This window comes from Colossoma macropomum, unplaced genomic scaffold (genome assembly GCF_904425465.1).
Source record: "Colossoma macropomum unplaced genomic scaffold, Colossoma_macropomum, whole genome shotgun sequence".
In the NCBI taxonomy this organism is placed as follows: domain Eukaryota; kingdom Metazoa; phylum Chordata; class Actinopteri; order Characiformes; family Serrasalmidae; genus Colossoma; species Colossoma macropomum.
The window spans coordinates 423,009-442,961 of record NW_023496020.1 but is presented as its reverse complement, the minus strand read 5'-3'; the positions used below and the strand labels follow the sequence as shown (position 1 = coordinate 442,961).

At 40.4% G+C, this 19,953-nt stretch overlaps 1 protein-coding gene across 1 annotated transcript; it reads left to right on the top strand.

The window, feature by feature from the left end:
* Positions 1–1,168: 1,168 nt before the first annotated feature.
* hdc (histidine decarboxylase) lies at positions 1,169–14,599 on the top strand. The gene is made up of 13 exons (XM_036564556.1): positions 1,169–1,239; positions 2,855–3,027; positions 3,487–3,600; positions 4,336–4,458; positions 5,497–5,658; positions 6,308–6,451; positions 7,177–7,243; positions 8,129–8,291; positions 8,594–8,681; positions 8,946–9,044; positions 9,859–9,960; positions 13,047–13,312; positions 13,361–14,599. Exons 1-13 carry the CDS (start codon positions 1,212–1,214, stop codon positions 13,683–13,685), a joined length of 1,854 nt encoding a protein of 617 aa, XP_036420449.1. The 5' UTR covers positions 1,169–1,211; the 3' UTR covers positions 13,686–14,599.
* Positions 14,600–19,953: the final 5,354 nt, after the last annotated feature.

The window sequence follows — 19,953 nt, the reverse complement described above, 5'->3', positions numbered from 1 at the left end:
AATTACCAAATTTTCTAATTTTACTTAATAAAGTTACTTAGAACAAGTAAAAATGTCTAGAAACAACTTAAATAATCTAAAATTGGGCTTAAAACAACAATAGAAATAATGACTAATTTATTGAGTATATTTAGGATAATGTTACTTGAAAAGATATTTTTTTTTATTTTTTATTTTTTGCTGTGTTAGAATTGTTCTTAAGAAAAAAGTTTGAAAAAAGTTTTGAAGGATAACAATTTTTTTCACTTTTTCTAAAGAGTGAAGTAAAAACACATTTTAGCAGATTTTCTTTCCTACTACTCTTATGTAAATATGCTGGTTTCTCTGAGCTCCACTGTGAACAGTTAGGCTTGTTAACCCTTTAATTCTGCTGGAGTTTGGTAATCTGTGTGGAGTTGCCCTGTGAGGAGCACAGTGCTGGGTGTGTGAGTGTGTAAACTGTGGGTAAGTAAGCAAGGTGTGTTGTGGGGGCATGAGTGCGTGTCCACTACATCTGTACTATGAATGTGTGTGTGAACTGTGAGTGAAAGTGCAGTGTGTGTTGTGGGGGCATGTGTATGTGAACTATGTGTGTGTATGTGTCTGTACTGCGTGTGTGTGCCAGGTGTGTGTGTGTGTGAACTGTGTGTTAATGTGCAGTGTGTGTAAACTGTGAGTGAATGTGCAGTGTGTGTTGTGGGGGCTTATGTGTGTGAACTGTGTGTGTGTGTGTACTGTAGATGAATGGGCATTGTGTGTTGTGGGGGCGTGTGTGTCTGTTATGCGTGTGTACTGCGTGTGTGTGTGTACTTGTGTACTGTGGGTGAATGGGCAGTGAGTATTGGGGGCGTGTGTGTGTGTGTGTACTGTGGGTGAATGGGCAGTGTGTGCTGTGTGTGCGTGTGCACTGCGTGTGCCCTGCGTGTGTGTGCTGGGTGATGATAGAGTTGATGTGATCAGCTGATGAGGTTCTCACGCTGTGTTTGCAGTGGTGCCCAGTTGCGGCGCATGTGAGATCAGAGCTTTTCTTCTGTGTTTGATGGACTAAGAGCTCATCAGTCTCCTCAAACAGCCGACGGACGCTCTCTTATCTAACCACAGCGGCCGAGCACAGAGCACACATGGCAGAGGGGGGTGGGGGTAGTGCTATAAAACACCACGCTTCTGGAGACCACATCATCTCTCCATCCATCCTCACTGGGCCCTCACTCAGCTCACAGAGAACATAGAACATGCAGGCAGAGGAGTACACACGCAGAGGTAAGAATGACCAGCACAGTGCTGACCACCGCAGGGGACACGACCGACTGACCGGCACGATGCTGAGGAGAGAAATAACAATTAAAAAAAAATAATGATCATAAAGTGATTTTATACACTCTTTAAAACTTCTTCAAGGGTTCCTTAGTAAAGACAGTGGTTCTATATGGAACCATGAACACTCAAGGAACTCTTCACCTGCTTAAATGGTTCTTTGCATGGTGAAATGATTCTTCAGATTAATGGAGAATGTGTTGCTTCTATATAGCACCAAAAAGGGTTCTGCTATTGTTTTAAGCTTGGCGTCGTAACAACAGCAGAGCCATCTACAGCACATTCTCCATCAGTCTGAAAAACCATTTCACCATGCAGAGAACCAGTTAAGCAGGTGTTTGGGTGTTCATGGTTGTATATAGAACATCATCTTTACTAAAGAACCCTATGAAGAACCATATTTTTAAAGGGTTTTTTCATCCTTTAAATTTGAATATTTCAGTCGGTTTTTCAGAATTGTTTACATTCTATAGTAAAACAGCTTCAACAAAAAGAATTGAAAGAAAATGTTCATCTCTGGAAGCTCAGGCTTTCCGCTTCATTTGGAAATTTTTACATCTGCTTTTTACTGTTTCTATCTAATGTAATTTAAATGTGATGTTGAAAAACGCATTAAACCTTGAAGGCGTCAGAGCACATCATTCATTTTAATATGTTAATGAGAATCAAGCGTTCTTATCCAGGAAAATGTTTGATGAAATAGAATTATTAATGTTTGAGAAAACACATGATCAGAAAGCACTGTAAAATAAACGTTTAGCAGCCATTTCTCACTTTTCAAAACTTTCTTCAAATATTACAGACATAAATGAATAATTTATAGATTTGATAGAACTGGTGGAAGCCTGCATAAAACCTCAATTTGGTAAAAACATAAATTTGAAAACTGATTGAAAGATGAAATTTCACACACCCTCTAGTAAATGGTTATGGGCATATGGACATATTTATGCTCTGTTAATATTTCAGCTCTGTTCGGTCAGTCTGTAAATGTAAATGTTTTATATTTTCTTCAAATGTATTATAATATATATATATATATATATGTATATATATATATATATATATATATATGTGTGTGTGTGTATATATATATATATGTGTATATATATATATATATATATATATATATATATATATATATATATAATTTTATGCATGCTTCATGTTTTTTAACTAGTTTTTGTAAAACTGACTTCATATTTTCCTCTTAAGTAATTAGAACAAATTTTGTAGCTTTTATAAAAATGATAATAATGTCTTATGATGAAACTCAAATAGTAAAAAATAATAAAACAGAATTTATTTAATTTTAATGATTTTTATTTTAATACATAAAATGTCAGTTTTATGTTTTAATTTTCATATCTTACATAATATAGTACAGTATATTTTCAAAAGAGAGGTTTTATATCTTTATTGACTATGTATGTACATGTACACATGCATGTAAATATGTATGTATGCATGTATGTATATATATTTAAATATATCTATATGTGTATATTTGTGTGTGTGTGTGTTTGTGTGTGTGTGTGTGTGTGTGTGTGTGTGTTTGTAGGTAAGGAGTTGGTGGATTATATTGGTCAGTACCTGACAGAGATCCGCTCCAGGCGTGTGCTCCCTGATGTCCAGCCAGGATTTTTGCGCCCCCTGCTGCCCCCCTCTGCTCCCTGCGAGCCGGAACCCTGGGAGAACATCCTGCAGGACGTGGAGAACATCATCATGCCCGGGGTCAGAACTCAGAACTCTTACTGCTTAACCCACACCCTGGAACTTCATTTCCTTATTTCATTTCTCTTTCCTTCCTTCCTTCTTTCTTCCTTTGTTTGTTCTTTCTTTCTTGCTTTCTTTCTTTCTTTCTTTCTGTCTTTCTGTTTTTCCTCCTTTCTGTCCTTCATTCATTCATTCTGTCTTTATTTTTTTCTTACTTTCCTTCCTTCATTCATTCTTTCCTTCATTCTTTCTTTCTCTCTTTTTTTGCTTTGTGCTTTATTTCTTCTTTTTTTCATTTTTTTCTGCTGTGTTGGACAGTCTGTGTGTGGTTCTGCAGTCTGTATCTTAGTAAAGCACTACATTTAGAAACCACGCATTTACATTAGGACATAATATTGACCACCACTCAAAAAAACTACAGCAGTGACAGTTAGCTCAGCAGTCTAGAACCCATAATCCTGTGTGTGTGTCCTGTAGGTGGTGCACTGGCAGAGTCCCCACATGCACGCATATTTTCCTGCACTGAACTCATGGCCGTCTCTGCTGGGCGACATGCTGGCTGATGCCATCAACTGCCTTGGCTTCACCTGGGTAACACAGCGCACACCTGAGACCCATCACTCACCTGTGCATACCTGACTCTAATAACACACCTGAGACTCATCACTTACCTGTACACACCTGACTCTAACACCTAAGACTCATCACTCACCTGTACACACCTGACTCTAATAACACACCTGGACATGCCTGAGACTCATCACTCACCTGTATATGCCTGAGACCCATCACTCACCTGTACATGCTCGAGACCCATCACTCACCTGTACACGCTTGAGACTCATCACTCACCTGTACACACCTGAGACTTACCACTCACCTGTACAAACCTGAGACTCATCACTCACCTGTACACACCTGACTCTAATAACACACCTGAGACTCATCACTCACCTGTACACACCTGAGACTCATCATGCACCTGTACACACCTGAGACTCATCACTCACTTGTACACACCTGACTCTAATAACACACCTGAGACTCATTACTCACCTGTAGACACCTGACTCATCACACACCTGTACACACCTGAAACTCATCACTATCTTGTACATACCTGAGACTCATCACTCACCTGTACATGCCTGAGACTCATCACTCACCTGTACATGCCTGAGACTCATCACTCACCTGTATATGCCTGAGACTCATCACTCACTTGTACATGCTCGAGACCCATCACTCACCTGTACACGCTTGAGACTCATCACTCATGTGAGACTCACTTGTGTGTGTGTGTGTGTGTTTGTGTGTGTATTGAAGGCTTCGAGTCCTGCCTGTACAGAGTTGGAGATGTGTGTTATGGACTGGCTGTGTAAAGCTCTTGGGTTGCCAGATCACTTTCTGCACCACCACCCAGACAGCCGTGGAGGAGGAATCCTGCAGGTGAGCCTGAGTAGCAATACAGTACTACTGGCGCTAAATACAGTAACACCAGCACTAAATACAGCAAAACCAGCACTAATACAGTAACACCAGCACTAAATACAGTAACAGTAGTGCCAAATACAGTAACATCAGTGCTAAATACAGCAACAGCAGCACTAAATACAGCAACAGCAGCACTAAATACAGCAACAGCAGCACTAAATACAGTACCACCAGTGCTAAAAACAGTAGCACCAGTGCTAAACACAGTAACACCAGCACTAAACACAGTAATACCAGTGCTAAATACAGCACCACCAGTGCTAAAAACAGTATCACTAGGGCAAAATATAGTAATAACGGGCTAAATACAGTACTAGCAGGGCTAAATACAGTACCACCAGTGTGTGTATTGTGTTTAGAGTATGGTCAGTGAGTGTTTTACTGTGTGTGTTGTGTTTAGAGTATGGTCAGTGAGTGCTTTACTGTGTGTGTGTGTGTGTGTGTTGTGTTTAGAGTACGGTCAGTGAGTGTTTTGCTCTCTGTGTGTATTGCGTTGTAGAGTACGGTCAGTACGTGTTTTACTGTGTGTGTGTGTGTTGTGTTTAGAGTACAGTCAGTGAGTGTTTTATTGCGTGTGTGTTGTGCTTAGAATACGGTCAGTGAGTGTTTTACTGTGTGTGTGTGTGTGTGTGTGTGTGTGTGTGTGTGTGTGTGTGTGTGTTGTGTTTAGAGTACAGTCAGTGAGTGTTTACTGTGTAAGTGTGTGTGTGTGTGTGCGTGTTCAGAGTACGGTCATTGAGCATTTTACTGTGTGTGTTGTATTTAGAGTACGGTCAGTGAGTGTTTTACTGTGTGTGTGTGTGTGTGTGTGTGTTTAGAGTACAGTCAGTGAGTGTTTTACTGTGTAAGTGTGTGTGTGTGTGTGCGTGTTCAGAGTACGGTCATTGAGCATTTTACTGTGTGTGTTGTATTTAGAGTACGGTCAGTGAGTGTTTTACTGTGTGTGTGTTTAGAGTATGGTCAGTGAGTGTTTTACTGTGTGTGTGTGTTCAGAGTACGGTCAGTGAGTGTACGCTAGTTGCCCTGCTGGCTGCCCGCAAAGATAAAATCCTGCAGATGAAAAGCCGAGACTCTACAGAGACATTCAACGACTCACTCACAGACACAGATGAGTCCATTCTGAACTCCAGACTCATTGCCTACGCATCTGACCAGGTAATACAGACCGCACAGTACTGCACCTACAGCACATTTACAGTAGATCCTGAATAATTCATAATGGATAGTGAATAATTCATAGTGGACACTGAAATATTCCTAATAGATGCGGAATAGTTACTGAATAATTCATAGTAAATACTTAATAACTCATAGTTCTTGAATAATTGATAGCAGATCCTGAATAATTCATAGTGGATCATGAATAATTCATAGATACAGAATAATTTATAGTTATTTGAATGATAAGTGTTAAGAACAAAGAAGTGTTCACTCTATTATTATTTAATCTATTATTTTATCTATTATTATTTAAACGTTAATTATACATGTACTTGTATGCTCATTATTTGTGTTTGTTGTGTATTGGTTGTATTTGTTGTGTTTGCGTTGTGTTTGTGTGTGCATCATGTTTGTGTCTGCTGTGTTTGTGAGTTGCATTTGTGTTTGCTGTTTGTGTGTGTTGTGTTTGTGTGTGTCGTGTTTGTGTGTTTGTGTGTTGTGTTTGGGTGTGCTGTATGTGTGTGTGTGTATGTTGTGTTGGTGTGTGCTGTATGTGGGTATGTTGTGTTTGTGTGTGTTGTGTTTGTGTGTTGTGTTTGGGTGTGCTGTATGTGTGTGTGTGTGTGTGTGTGTGTGTGTGAAGGCTCACTCATCTGTGGAGAAGGCTGGTCTGATCTCTCTGGTGAAGATCCGTTTTCTGGAGACGGATGAGAAGTTCTCTCTGAGAGGAGAAACGCTGCAGAGAGCCATTCAGGAGGACCGGAGGAGAGGACTACTGCCTGTCATGGTGACTAACACTCTGTCTGTCTGTCTGTCTGTTTGCTTCTCAGTAAGTGAACAGATCAGTATGTGTAGCTCTGATTGGCATCATACAGTATCTCGGTTTAAGCAGTAAACAGTATGCTGTGCAGTCTGTGAGTGTTTGAGCGGTCAGACTGGTCGTGGGAGGTGTGGCCAAAAATGTACATCAGGGTGTAATTAAAATTTCTGATGATTTCTTAGTCACCAGTGCTCGGTTGGAATTTTCCATTCCACCTTAAATAGAGCAGCAGCTATATACTGGCCTGTACAGTCAGCTGAATGTAACTCCTGCACCATTTAAGGTGGAACGGGAAATTAGAATAAGAAGCCAACTTTCCCCAGTTGTTTGTCTGATGTGTGCATCCTGTACCCTCCTCCCCATCACCCCCACCACCACCTCTGTCAGATGTTGCTGGAATTTAGAAAATATTATTAATATTATAATATTAGTTGGAGATGACGACAGTGTCTAATGCAGCTGAGCGAGTTAGGCAGCTCCTCAGGCACTACTTGGGGAAACACAAGTGCTCTGGTGTCAGTGCTAGGCTAATGCTAGCCCTAAAAGAGCAGTCATTCCTTTACATCCGCTGCCTCGAAAACAAAGTATTCAACTTTAGAAGAAGTGAACTAGACATGATACGACTGTACACTTTATTGAGCAGATTAAACTTAATCTAATCTCACTGTGTGTGTGTGTGTGTGTGTGTGTAGCTGTGTGCTACACTGGGCTCTACAGGTGTGTGTTCATTCGACTGTCTGGCTGAGCTGGGACCCATCTGTAAGTCTCTCTGTCTCCACTCTCTCTGAATCTAAGTGTAAATATATTAACACATCCTCTACAGAGACACACTTCTACACATTTTAATACACAGTTACTGTTTATCTACTGAATTTAAAGGGGAATTTCAACCTTTTTTCAAAATTCCCCCATACTTCAGTGTGAGATGTACACATAGTGATTCAGAGCGGTTTGGTGTAAAATGGTTCAGATTTCTTTACAGTGGTGCTGATAAGAACCAGGGGTCACCATGACTACAACACAAATATAGCCATATTATTTACTATCCAAAACCACCAGTGAACCTACATGAGTCTTCTGAGTTTTATATGGAAAGTTGATGATGGGAAAATAGTGGAAAATCTGTAACAATAAGTTTTCTTTGGGGACTATTTTGCCTCACAGCGCCCTGCATGTATCCCTTCACCATGAATCTATTATAAGTTCTCAAAACTATCATAAAACAGACATTAGGCAGTGTACTCATAACCATTTCATGCAATGACTTTCTGTGAGGGAGCTTTAAGAGGTGGACGTCTGGTTCCTGTCACCACCACTGTGTACAATTTTGACTTGGTAAGTTTCTTTAGAATGGAGCATTTCACACCAAACCACTCTGAATGACTCTGTTTACATCTTAACCGTTTAATAATGGAGAGTTATAAATTGGTAGAGTTCCCCTGTAACATACTGGGACAAATTAGAACATAAATTGTTGCCTGTAATGAAAAGTTATGTTTTTTTTCCGATTGTTTTTTTAAAATTCAACAGCAACATGCTACTTGACTGACTTCTGCACATAACTGAAAATGATTCAAAGCATCGACTGTGTGCAGTAGAGTGATGTGTGTGTGTGTGTGTGTGTGTGTGTGTGTGTGCGTGCAGGTGCTCGTGAGGGTCTCTGGCTGCATGTGGACGCAGCATATGCTGGCTCTGCCCTCCTCTGCCCCGAGCTGAGGTACTTTCTGTCCGGAGTGGAATTTGCTGATTCGTTCGTCTTTAATCCATCAAAGTGGATGATGGTTCACTTCGACTGTACTGCATTCTGGTGAGAGAGAGAGAGAGAGAGAGAGAGAGAGAGAGAGAGAGAGAGAGAGAGAGTGACAGAGAGAGAGAGAGAACAGAGAAAGAGAACAGAGAGAAAGAAAGTAAAAGAGTTAGTTATAATGTGTTAACCATGTGTTTATAAAGGTTAAAGATGGGTGTTTATGAGATGTAACAATGGGTTAATAGTTGTGTGTTTATAAGAGTTAATAATAGGTTAAAAATGTGTTTATAAGAGTTAATAATAGGTTAATAGTGTGCTTATAAAGATAAATAACAGGTTAATAGAGTGTTTTGTTGGTGCAGGGTGAAGGATAAGTTTAAACTGCAGCAGACGTTCAGTGTGGATCCTCTGTATCTCAGACACGACAACTCAGGGGCTACAGACTTTATGGTACACACACACACACACACACACACACACACACACACACACACACACTCATACACACACTCATACAAACACACACCTACTCATACACACACACACACACACTGTAGCACTGTTAACAATTATGATTTTAAAATCTACCAAATTATGTTCATCTTTCTTATCTCATATTTCTCCCTCTCTCTCTATCTCGCTCTCTCTCTCTTTCCCTCTCTCTCACGCTCTCTCTCTGAATCTCACTCTCTGTCTCTCTCTCTCTCTCTGCAGCACTGGCAGATTCCTCTGAGTCGTCGTTTTCGCTCATTAAAGCTGTGGTTTGTGATGCGCTCGTTTGGTCTGAAGAACCTTCAGGCTCACATTAGACACGTGAGTGTTTCTGTACACAGCAGGGGGCGCTGTTGCTGCCGCTGCTGCTCAGCTTACATTACAGACCCACACGCAGTACTCTAAACCCATCTCTGCTCTAACACACACTGAGTGATTTAATTCACTCTGTCAGCACTTCATCATCATAATCATCATCATCCCTGTCATGAGAACAGTTTTTACTGAAATGAATTGTGGCCTGTTACACTGAGGGAGCAGCTGATGATAATGAGACTGACAGGAAGGTGACTCAGTGGCTCGAGTTTCTGAAGCAGCTGGTGTCCAGCAGAGGGCGCTGTAGCTCTGACATATTGACTCTGATAAAAACACGTGCGGTTAGAGGGGCATTTACTCATGAATGAACTACACATATTGCTGTCAGTGATACTACACCCAAAAAACTACACACTTCTCAGCTGAACTGTCTTTAAAGTGATATTTTGGGAAAAAAATACCCAGATTTACCCAGAACCAACCCCCTGCCCCGCCTAACCCAAATACAGCTGCCAACACATGGCTTCTGAATCTGAGGCAATTAAATTTGGACAGTTTATATTTGGTGTCTGGGTTTTGCTTCTTTAGCTTTATCAACAAGGCTACTGAGTAATGGAAGCTTATACCCCACCAATTAGCATGATGCTAACTGCAGGCCTAAACCATTAGAATCTCTCCTCACAGCGTGTGGTGGAGTTCAGTATCTCTAATAGAGTTGGTTGGAGGGGTATATTTGGGGGGTAAAACTGAGGCAGTTAGAAATTTTGGGTGCACTGTCTCTTTAAGAAGAGCTTGGCTCAGCTCTGCTGTCTCTCTGCAGGGGGTGGAGATGGCCAAACTGTTTGAGTCTCTGGTCAGAAGTGACTCCAACTTTCAGATTCCAGCAGAGAGACACCTGGGACTGGTGGTCTTCTGCCTCGTGGTGAGCCGACAGAAACAATAATACAAGAACAACACAAACAACTATACAAACATAAACAATACAAACAAGAACACAATACTAAATAACACAAACAAGAATACCACACCAAACAACACAAAACATAACACAACAACAACACAGACAATAACACAACAACATCACAACAAACAATAACACACCACTAAACAACAGAAAACATAAGACAACAACACATACAATAACACAACATAACAATAAACAATAACACAACACTGGACAACACAAAAATAATACCACACTAAACAACACCGCATGGAACAACAACACGCACTAAACATCAACAACACAATAATTACACAAACAACAAAAACATAATACAACACAGGATAACAAGCATTAGCACAACACAAAACAACACAAGCAATAACACAACACCAAACAACACAAACAATAACATAACACTAAACAACACAGCACTGAACAAAACGCACTAAACAACACATCAACAACACAATAACAACACAAACATTAGCACAACACTAAACAACACAAACAATAACACAACAACAACACAAACAACAGAGACATAATACAACACTGAACAACACAAACAACACACACATAACACAACACTAAACAACAGTAATATAGCACAACACTAAACAACACAAACATAACACAACAGATCAACAACAAAAACATAACACAACAACTCAACAACACAAACACACGTAACACAACACTAAACAACAGAAATAACACAACACGAAAACACAACACAACATTAAACACTAAACAACACAAATAACACAACACTAAATATCACAAACAATTACACTACAGTAAAAACACAACACAACATTAACACTAAACAACACAAACAGAATACAACACATCAACAACACAAACAACACAAACATAAAACAACACTTCAATAACACAAACAATAACACAACACTAAACACAAACAATAACACAACACTAAACACAAACAATAACACAATAATAAATAACAAAAAACACTAAAGAGTACAAACAAAGCCAAACAGAAAGACGTCCCTGATTGGCCTGGTTGATCAGAAGGCTGTCCCTGATTGGTTGTAAGGTGTCCCATCGTCGGGTTGACAAGCCTAAATTTGTGTCTTTCATAAATTGACTTTGGATTATCATCTCAAATATATATATAGCATTACTATATAATAAAATAGTAATTACATATACACAATTTTCCCATTTGAAGGAGAAAATAAAACTGGTAATATCATTTCACACAGCATATTACAGCACACCTTAATGTGATGCAATATTAAAACATATTAAAATGTATTTTTATTGTTTTCCACACTTTTGTTGCAGGTATGTGATGTTTGACCGGATGGTGATTTTGGTAATATTTAAGTTGTGCTGTGAAGCCTCCTCTCAGTGTTTGTGTAATCTTAGTGGACTGAAGCTTGTAAATGGAGCCTTTGCTCTGCTTGCTGTGGGCAGATAAAGCAGAGACGAGTGTCCAGTTCACCACTGAATGGACTTGTGCAATCAGGCTCACTGGCTAATGATTGTTAGCCTTTAACCCTAGAGTCCAAAGGAGAGAAGAACCTGAGGCTTCCAGAGAGTTTACAGAGGAGAACAGAGCGACCTATCAGAGAAATCTAAGAAAAACACAGCTAAACCATCAGGACGTTTCACAAACGCATGGCAGATAAGATAAACTCCTAGTGCAGAGCAGGACAGTCCAAAGTGCAGCCCTCAAGACTTTTATTTGGACCGGAGAGTTACCCTGACCCTCCCATCCCCATTCCCCCCACCCCCCTGAGAAAACAGACATCTTTACATAGCTTCTTTTTTTTTTAAGATTTGATTTTTTTCATAACAATACTTACAGTCTGATGTCATATTATCAGATTTCAACATATTTACATGTAAGAATAGAACATTTTTGTGTATAGTTGAAAGGTTTTGCATAAAATTGGAAGCTTTTTGTGTAGAATTTGACAGTTTCTGTGTAGAATTGGAATATTTGGAAAATTGGAAGTTTTGTATAAAATTAGAAGATTAAAAACATTTTGTGTAAAATTGAAAGATTTGGAAGACCGGAATATTTGGAGAATTAGAAGGTTTCAGTTACATCTGGAAAATTAGAAGGTTTCGGTTTTAGTGTACAGTTATGTTTTCTTTCAAGTTTCTTTCAAGACAGAATCACCGTCTAAATCATCTCATTTTAATAGCAGCAACAAGACAGCAGTCAGTAATTATATACAGCTAACGGCAGCTGAGAACAGATAACTTATTTAACTTGTACAGTCGTTTGTACATATTCAATGGCTATTAGTTAATTTTGTGTTTACTTTGAGTGGATCATTCCTGGTATTTGATCGCTGACTGGCCGGTCAGCAATCCATCCCTACTTGTTTTTCCAAATCGCTGCTTCCCCAGAAAATGACCGTGAACAGGATGTGAACAGGAGATGCTAAGTGTGCCCATTGGGTCTGCATATCCATGGTGCATTGCGTGGTCAGAGCCGAGTTGAGCTGAAGTGCTGAATGAAGCTGTGGTCAGCTGAGTGGACTGTTCATATGTTTTAGCGAGCTGGTAGATTTCCCTGCTGAATATATATGTATTAATTGGCATTAACATTGTTCCAGTGAATATTCATTTTATTTACAAAATCTGGTCAATAATATGGATTTAATACCTCAGTGGGTAGTTTTTAAGAGAATAAACGTCTCAAACAAGATAAATGTTGGATGCATTTTTAATCACCAACAGAATAAAGAGCACAGAGCCCATTTCTGAATGAAATATAAAATCATTTATACACGGTAATGTTTTTGTATGTACAGACACTATGTAACAGTATAAATACAACTAAAACATAGATACAGTAACATGTAGAAAGAGTTTTTGCTGAACATTTGTCAGATGGTAAAATAGCTGCTTCACTAAATGGCAGCTTCTTTTGGCTGAACTCTGGCTTTTTGTGCAGTGCATCATGGGAATGTGTAGGAATGTGTATAGTATATCCTAATGTGAACGCAGGGTTAGCTAGCTAATGCCACAATGTGGAAAAAGGCCGGACCATTAACACGTTTATTGTTTGTGTCAATCAGGGTGGAAACGCACTGACCCAAGAGCTCCTGAGGAGGTTAACTCAGTCAGGCACCATGTTCCTGATCCCAGCCGCCGTGGGCACCAAACTCATCATCCGCTTCACCGTGACGTCCCAGTTCACCCAGCCCGAGGACATCCACAGGGACTGGAGCATCATCCAGCGTACGGCCGCCGAGCTGATCAAGCCCGGGTTTGGCGCCCGCCCGCTCTCCCTCAGCCTTAGCACCGACACTGAGGCCTCCGAGGACGAACAGGAGACCCTGTGGCAGGAGCAGGAGGCAGAGAAGCTCGGCAACCGCCTGGCCGAGGGCAGGATGAGGCTGGAGCCCATGATCGATAAGCACTTGGTGCGTCAGGGCCAGAGACGAGCCACGCGCTCCATGAGCTGCAGTGCAGAACTTCCACCTTCCAGGCCAGACTCCGCCCACAACCTGAGGGAAGCCCTGCCCCCTGGCACCCTGGCACAGATCCCAGAGAGCCCGGTGCCCGCCGAGGGCCGCAGAGGGCAGAAACGGCTGCTGAAGTTCCATAGCGTGCCCAGCTTGTGGCAATGTGCCATGCAGCAGATCTATAGGCCGCTACACTGGAGCTCCAGCAGAGCCAGCTACTTCACCTGCTGCACGCTGACGCAGAAATAACGGCGAAACATCTGATTCACGCAATGTTCCCTTTTAGCCCAGATCTTATTGACTGGCTGAGACACGTTTGGAACCCAAATTTTGCGTCTTTAGTTTAGCGCTGGAGCTATGAGGCTTTGATGTTCATACGCGGTTACACATTTCCATTCATTCTCATCGAAGCTAGTCCTAACTTCTCTGGGGGGCTAAAAGGGGTCCTCCTACCTGACCCCTGAGCCACCTAAACCATTTTCAACCACCACACAGTCACACCTGACAGTCTGGTGCTCCCACTACAGTCCTATTCCTCTAGAATGAGCAGTTGATAAACAATATTTGAATATATTCCAAGCGATGTTAAGCCTGTAACTATAGCAGATCCATTTTTGGTCCTATATAGAACCCTTTTCAAAAAGGTCCTATATAGAATCATGTAAAACACATTCTCTATCAATCTGAAGAATGATTTTTCAAGTGTGTACATCAAGTAATTAAACCTTTTTAAAAGTTCCCACGTTTCTTAAACCTGTCTATTTGCTTGAACTAGACATCTGGCATCTTTTGTTTTTGTGTGTAACTGCTGTTCCTTTTGGAGTGGGGGGTACACGATACGTTGCATTGCTTTGAATCGTCAAACAAATTTACATTACAATTTAAAAAAAAAATTAAAAACACAAAATTAAAAAAATTTCACAGGCCTCCCCATCAAGAAATACAGATTACGTTTATAACTTCTCTTATTGAATTTCTGAGCTGACAATTAATGCTTTGAAAAAAAAAAACAACAAATTGCAAATGTAATCCAGCGTCCGGATTTAGCAGAGTTCAGTTACACGGTGAAGTTTAGTCTATGTTTATAAAGCACATCTCTGCACGACCTTAACAAGACCTGGATGCAGTTTGAGAGATGTTTGTGGGTGTATTTACAGAAAAGATATGAGTGACTATTCTAGTGTTAGCAAGATTAATTTCGTAGCTCCAGCACTAAAACTAAACAAAGTAAATTTGGTTTGATCAACTACATCCGGGGAATCTGTGTTAAAAAAATCAGTGCCACCTTAATGAAGATGAAAAATCATTTGAACAGCAGCTTATTACGACCTCTTATGCTGAACTTTCTGTGTGTTTCCATGCAGGAATTCCCAAGAAAGGCGCTGTTTTCTTTTGTCAAACACAGTGCACAGGAGTTCCAGCTACTGCACACTAACACAGAAAAAACACCCAACAAAACAAACAAACAGCAGGTTTAGGTTTTCCTATCAGCTCTTTAATTCCAGCTTCATAGGCAAAACAACCAGCATCTCAGTGATTATGTAAACAATTCATATAAAACTAAGATTCCTGTGTTTTTGCTGTGTTTTATACAGATGTCTGTGCTGTTGGCTCCTTACTTCTAATTAACGTTCTGTTGTAAATAATCTCCAGCACTAATCATATCTGTAATTATGTCTCTGTTATGTTTGAATAATAAATCTTTCTCCAGTTTAATGTGCCTGGTTGATGGTTGAGTGACAGGCTCAGTGTGTGTGTGTGTGGTGCGTGTGTGTATGTGTGGGCGGTCATTCGGGAGGGCCGAGCCCACCCTGGATGATCACCATGCACTGTGTCCACCTCTAAAGTGCTCCCAATTAACATGTTATTAATATCTGTAGCTATATTCACAGATAAGCTTTAAAAATGTGTTTATTCATACTGTTTTTAAAGAGGACCTATTAGGCTTTTCCAGCTGTTCAAGATGACATCATCTCGTAACACAGCCCTCACTGCCTGCCTACTGGCAAGCTCAGCACACAGTGGCTACTGGAGGAATAGTGTGTTCAGTGTTGTAGCCATGTGGAGAAGATGCTGACCGGACTTTCAGGAGCAATTCTGGATCAAACTGATACGGCAGAACTGACGCTGATGGAGAAACAGCCACAGCGGAGTTTACAGCTGCTCAGGAGAGAAGGGTCTGTCTGCAGACTGCAGGACAGGGGCGGAACGTGGAGGGGCGGAACCGCTCTGGAGGCCGACCAATCAGAACAGAGTGGGCAGGCTGACCAATCAGAGCACACTGGGCTCAACGGAAGGTGAGGCTTAAAGACACAGGAGCTCTAACAGAGCGTTTCAGACAAAGGGTAAATATGGATGAACAGCATGAGGAAAATAATGTGTTTGTGGAACACTGAAGTGTACATCTATTCTAGTAGACCTAAAAATAAAATTATGAAAATGAGCATAATAGGTCCCCTGTAAAAACAGCTTAAAAACAGGTTCAGTACAAACTTCCCCTCCAAAGAAGCTCAGACAGTATGTAAAATACATAGAGATGCATCAATACCATTTTTTCAGACCAAGTATTTTATCTGACCAGATTCTAAAATTATTACTAAAAGTACAGCTAACCGTGAAAAAATGTGCTTGTTAACTTTTGAAAATAAAATTGATAGTTTTTAAAAACACAAAAACAGGTTGACTGCAAAACTGACTAAAACACAATGTATTTCCTGAGAATAAATCTTTAGTTTTAGTTTTTTAAGTGTGTGAATGAAATGTTAGGAGTGTGTTTCTGTGTTTGCGCTTTAAGGAAAGCTGGAGTCGAGCTGATCTCAGTCTACTGTATTAATCAACGTTATTAATTTTATTCTACTCTTATCAAATCGTTGCTGTCAGAAAAAAACCTTGTATCTCTATTTTTGTTGTTTTTCAGTTTTCTTTTTTTTCCAAATCTTTTTATTGCATTTCGTAGAATCACAAACATATTACATTGTTCAAGTGAAACAACAAAAGGTGTGCTTCTGCATCAACCCCTTACCCTTCGACCTTAACCCACCCACCCCCTTAGAACGCATACTTCCAGCTAAAGCTGCCCCTGGGAATCTGACAGAGATAAACAGAATATCTATCACACAAGAGTGGTCTAAATCAATATGTAAATAATAATACATGTAAATGATAAATTACAATATGTACAAATGTATACATAAAATTAGGGGGGGGGGTAAATAAATAAAAATAAATAAATTACAAAAAAAAAGAAAAAAAAGAGCCTCTTGATTCACATATTTAGGCATCGCTATTTTGTTGATAAAATCAAGCATAGGATCTCAGGTCCTGTGAAAGGATCTCAAGGAACCCTTCAGGGAAAATCTCAGCTTTTCAAGCTTGAATGGCACGTCTGGCCAGTAAGGTTGTGAAGGCAATAACACATTGTGAGGCTGCAGGCAGGCACAAATCAGGGGTCACTTCAATTCGGAAATATTTTTGCCAGCCTAGCATTAGTAAAGTGAGCTTTGTGGCGCACCTTACACTGCAGTAGGCCATGTCTGGCACATATAGATGAGGAATGTACCCGGTCCAGGATGCGAGTGCAATGGTCGTCTGAAATAGTACAGTTCTGAATAGTTCTCCTCCCAGGAATTTTAAAGGGTTTCAGTAGGTGCTACCTGTACAGTTTTAATTTAATTATAAATAACAGATATGAGTCACTTCTGGGAGTGATCAAGAGTAAAAAAAATTGATCGATATAGGTTTCAGGGGGGCATTTGGGGAAGTGGGGGAATAGCTTTTGAACAAAATGTTGGGCCTGAAAAAATCGAAAGAGGTGACTATTGGGTAAGTTGAATTTAGTTGATAAACTCAAAGACTGTGGTAAGCCCATTACTTGACCAGATGCGGAAAACCAGGTCAGAACAGGACAGAGGAAACAAGTGGTTTTTCAGGATGGGCATATGGATGGAGGCACTATGAAAACCAAAATGTGTAAATGGAGGCACTATGAAAACCAAAATGTGTAAATTGGAGCCAAATTTTAATAGTACTGGTAACAACCGGATTAGTAGAAGCTTTATTAACAGATATGGGGAGCTGGGAGCAAAATACAGCATATAGAGAGTTACAGGAGGACGAGACCTCAATATGAGCCCAAGGTGGAAGACCATTTAGTGCTCTGCATTAGGCCTAGTAGAGTAATTTATTGATGTTACAAGCCCAATAGTAGTGACGAAAGTTAGGGAGCGCCAAGCCTCCTTCAGACTTTGAGAGCTGAAGAACGGACCTCTTGAGATGCGCAGGTTTGTTGTCTCATAAAAATATATTCAGCAGGTGATCAAGGTTGACAAAAAAAGATTTACTAATGACCACTGGGATATGTTGAAAAGTATATAAGAACCTAGGGAGTGTGATCATTTTAATCAAGCTGACACGGCCCGTAAGGGACAATGGAAGGGAGGCCCACCTGGTTATGTCTGATTTAAATATGTCCAGCAGAGGCTGAAAATTACTGGAGAAAAGGTCATTAAATAAGTTGGCGAAGAATACTCCCAAGTACTTAAATCCCCCTAATGCTATTTTAAAGGGTAAAAGATTGACTGCGGAAGGGACTTACAAATAAAAAATAGCTCGCTTTTCCAAATTATAACCAGAGAGTTGGCTAAACTGGTCCAAAATTTCCAATATTGGTGGAAGGGATGAGGTGGGGTTAGAAATGTAAAGAAGAAGATCATCTGCGTAGAGGGAAGAAAGTTTATGGACTACACTGTAACGTGTAATGCCCTCAAATCTTTCCTGGCTACAAAGCCAAATCGCTAAAGGCTCTATCGCCAAATTGAAAAGCAAGGGAGATAGCGGGCATCCCAGGCGTCTCCCTCGGTACAAAGGAAAAGGTGGTGACTGCATACTGTTAGTATAGATGGAAGCAGTTGGGGCGGTGTATAAGAGACGGATCCAACGAATGAAGTTAGAGTCAAAACCAAATTTGTCTAAAATGAAGTACAGATAACCCCATTCCACCCTATCAGAGGCTTTTTCGGCATCAAGGGACACTACAATTTCAGGAGAGTTGGAAGAAGAGGAATAAAGAATATTAAGTAATCTCCTGGTGTTAAAGAATGAATGTCTGCCCTGTATAAAACCTGTTTGGTTGGGAACAATAAGGTCTGGCATTATCCGCTGAAGACAACGAATTTTGAAATCTACATGTAAAAGGGATATTTGTCTATAACTACTGCAAAGGGTAGGGTCTTTATCCTTTTTGAGTAACAAAAAAAATAGTCGCCGCTGATAAGGTTAGTGGAAGTCTGCCTTTATCAAAAGAGACATTGTATAACCTTGTCAAAATTGGGAGAAGCTGTGTAGAAAAAGCTTTGTAGAATTCCACTGTGAAACCATCAGGCAAAGGGGATTTTCCATTTTGGAGTGACCCTATTGCCTTTTGTATCTCTAGGGTGGAAATGGGCCTACCCATGTCCACGGCCAGAGTCTCATTAACTTTGGGATAATTTAATGTGTCAAGACAGTGGTGTAACTCTGAGGGGTTGAGGAGCCGTTCTGACTTGTAGAGGTTGGAATAATAATCAAAAAAGACTGAGTTACGAGGGTAACTTCATCTAAGAAATCAACCTGGAGGCATAAGCCTCACGGGCCTGGTGGGCAAGCAACTTCCCTGCTTTATCTCCGTGTTTGAAGAACAGTTGTTTAGATTGTCGCAGTTGTCTCACTATTTTGTGCGTCGTCAAGAGGTCATGTTTTGAGTGCAATTGAAGGCGTTTATTGTAAAGAGTGGGGGAAGGTCCTGAGGCATACACCATGTCAAGTTTGAAAAGTTCATCTGTTATCACTAAGGACCTAGCTCTCTCCACCTTTCTCACCTAACAGGAATAGGAACCTGCCCATGGATAAAAATAAACTGTCACTACCAACCTTGGGGGTATCGTTAACTGCAAAATAGAAGCTAATCTGTGTGTCAGTAAAGTTCTTGAATTCATTATTGGACAACATATGCAAACTGAATCTCCATTGTTTGGCAAAGGTTGGGGCAGAAGAAAAATTAATCGACTGTTGTAGGGGCGTGGTCCGAAATGACAATGGTGTGATAATCACGAGTTAACATGATGGAGTAGTCTGTTATCTAGCAGAAAAAAATCGATCCTTGAGAAAGAGTGGTGTACATGAGAGAAAAAAGAGAACACTTTGTCCTGCGGATTTTTAAGGATCTGACAGACCTAATTGAGATTGATCATTTAACACAGCACTGGCCGATTTGGACAAGGTGGCCTGTTTAAGCAACGACCTATCAAGACTCGCATCCTGGATGAGGTAAAAGTCACCATCTATGATTATGTAGTAACTATCCACATTTGGAAGATTAGAGAAAAACGTATTAAAAAATTCCTCGTCATCCCAGGGGGGCAAACAGACAGGCCAGGATCACTGGCACGTTATAAAGTAAGCCTGAAACTATGACGTAACGCCCGTTAGAGTCTAGAATGGAATTTGTTGGTTCAAACATGACGTTTTTATGAATGGCGAT

What these genes read in the sequence shown, in the direction of transcription:
- hdc (XM_036564556.1), top strand. Translation starts at nt 1,212, where the DNA reads ATGCAGGCAGAGGAGTACACACGCAGAG. An exon ending in TTGCCTACGCATCTGACCAG is followed by an intron (nt 5,659 to 6,307) that starts GTAATACAGACC and finishes GTGTGTGTGAAG; the next exon opens with GCTCACTCATCTGTGGAGAA. An exon ending in GGCTGAGCTGGGACCCATCT is followed by an intron (nt 7,244 to 8,128) that starts GTAAGTCTCTCT and finishes GTGTGCGTGCAG; the next exon opens with GTGCTCGTGAGGGTCTCTGG.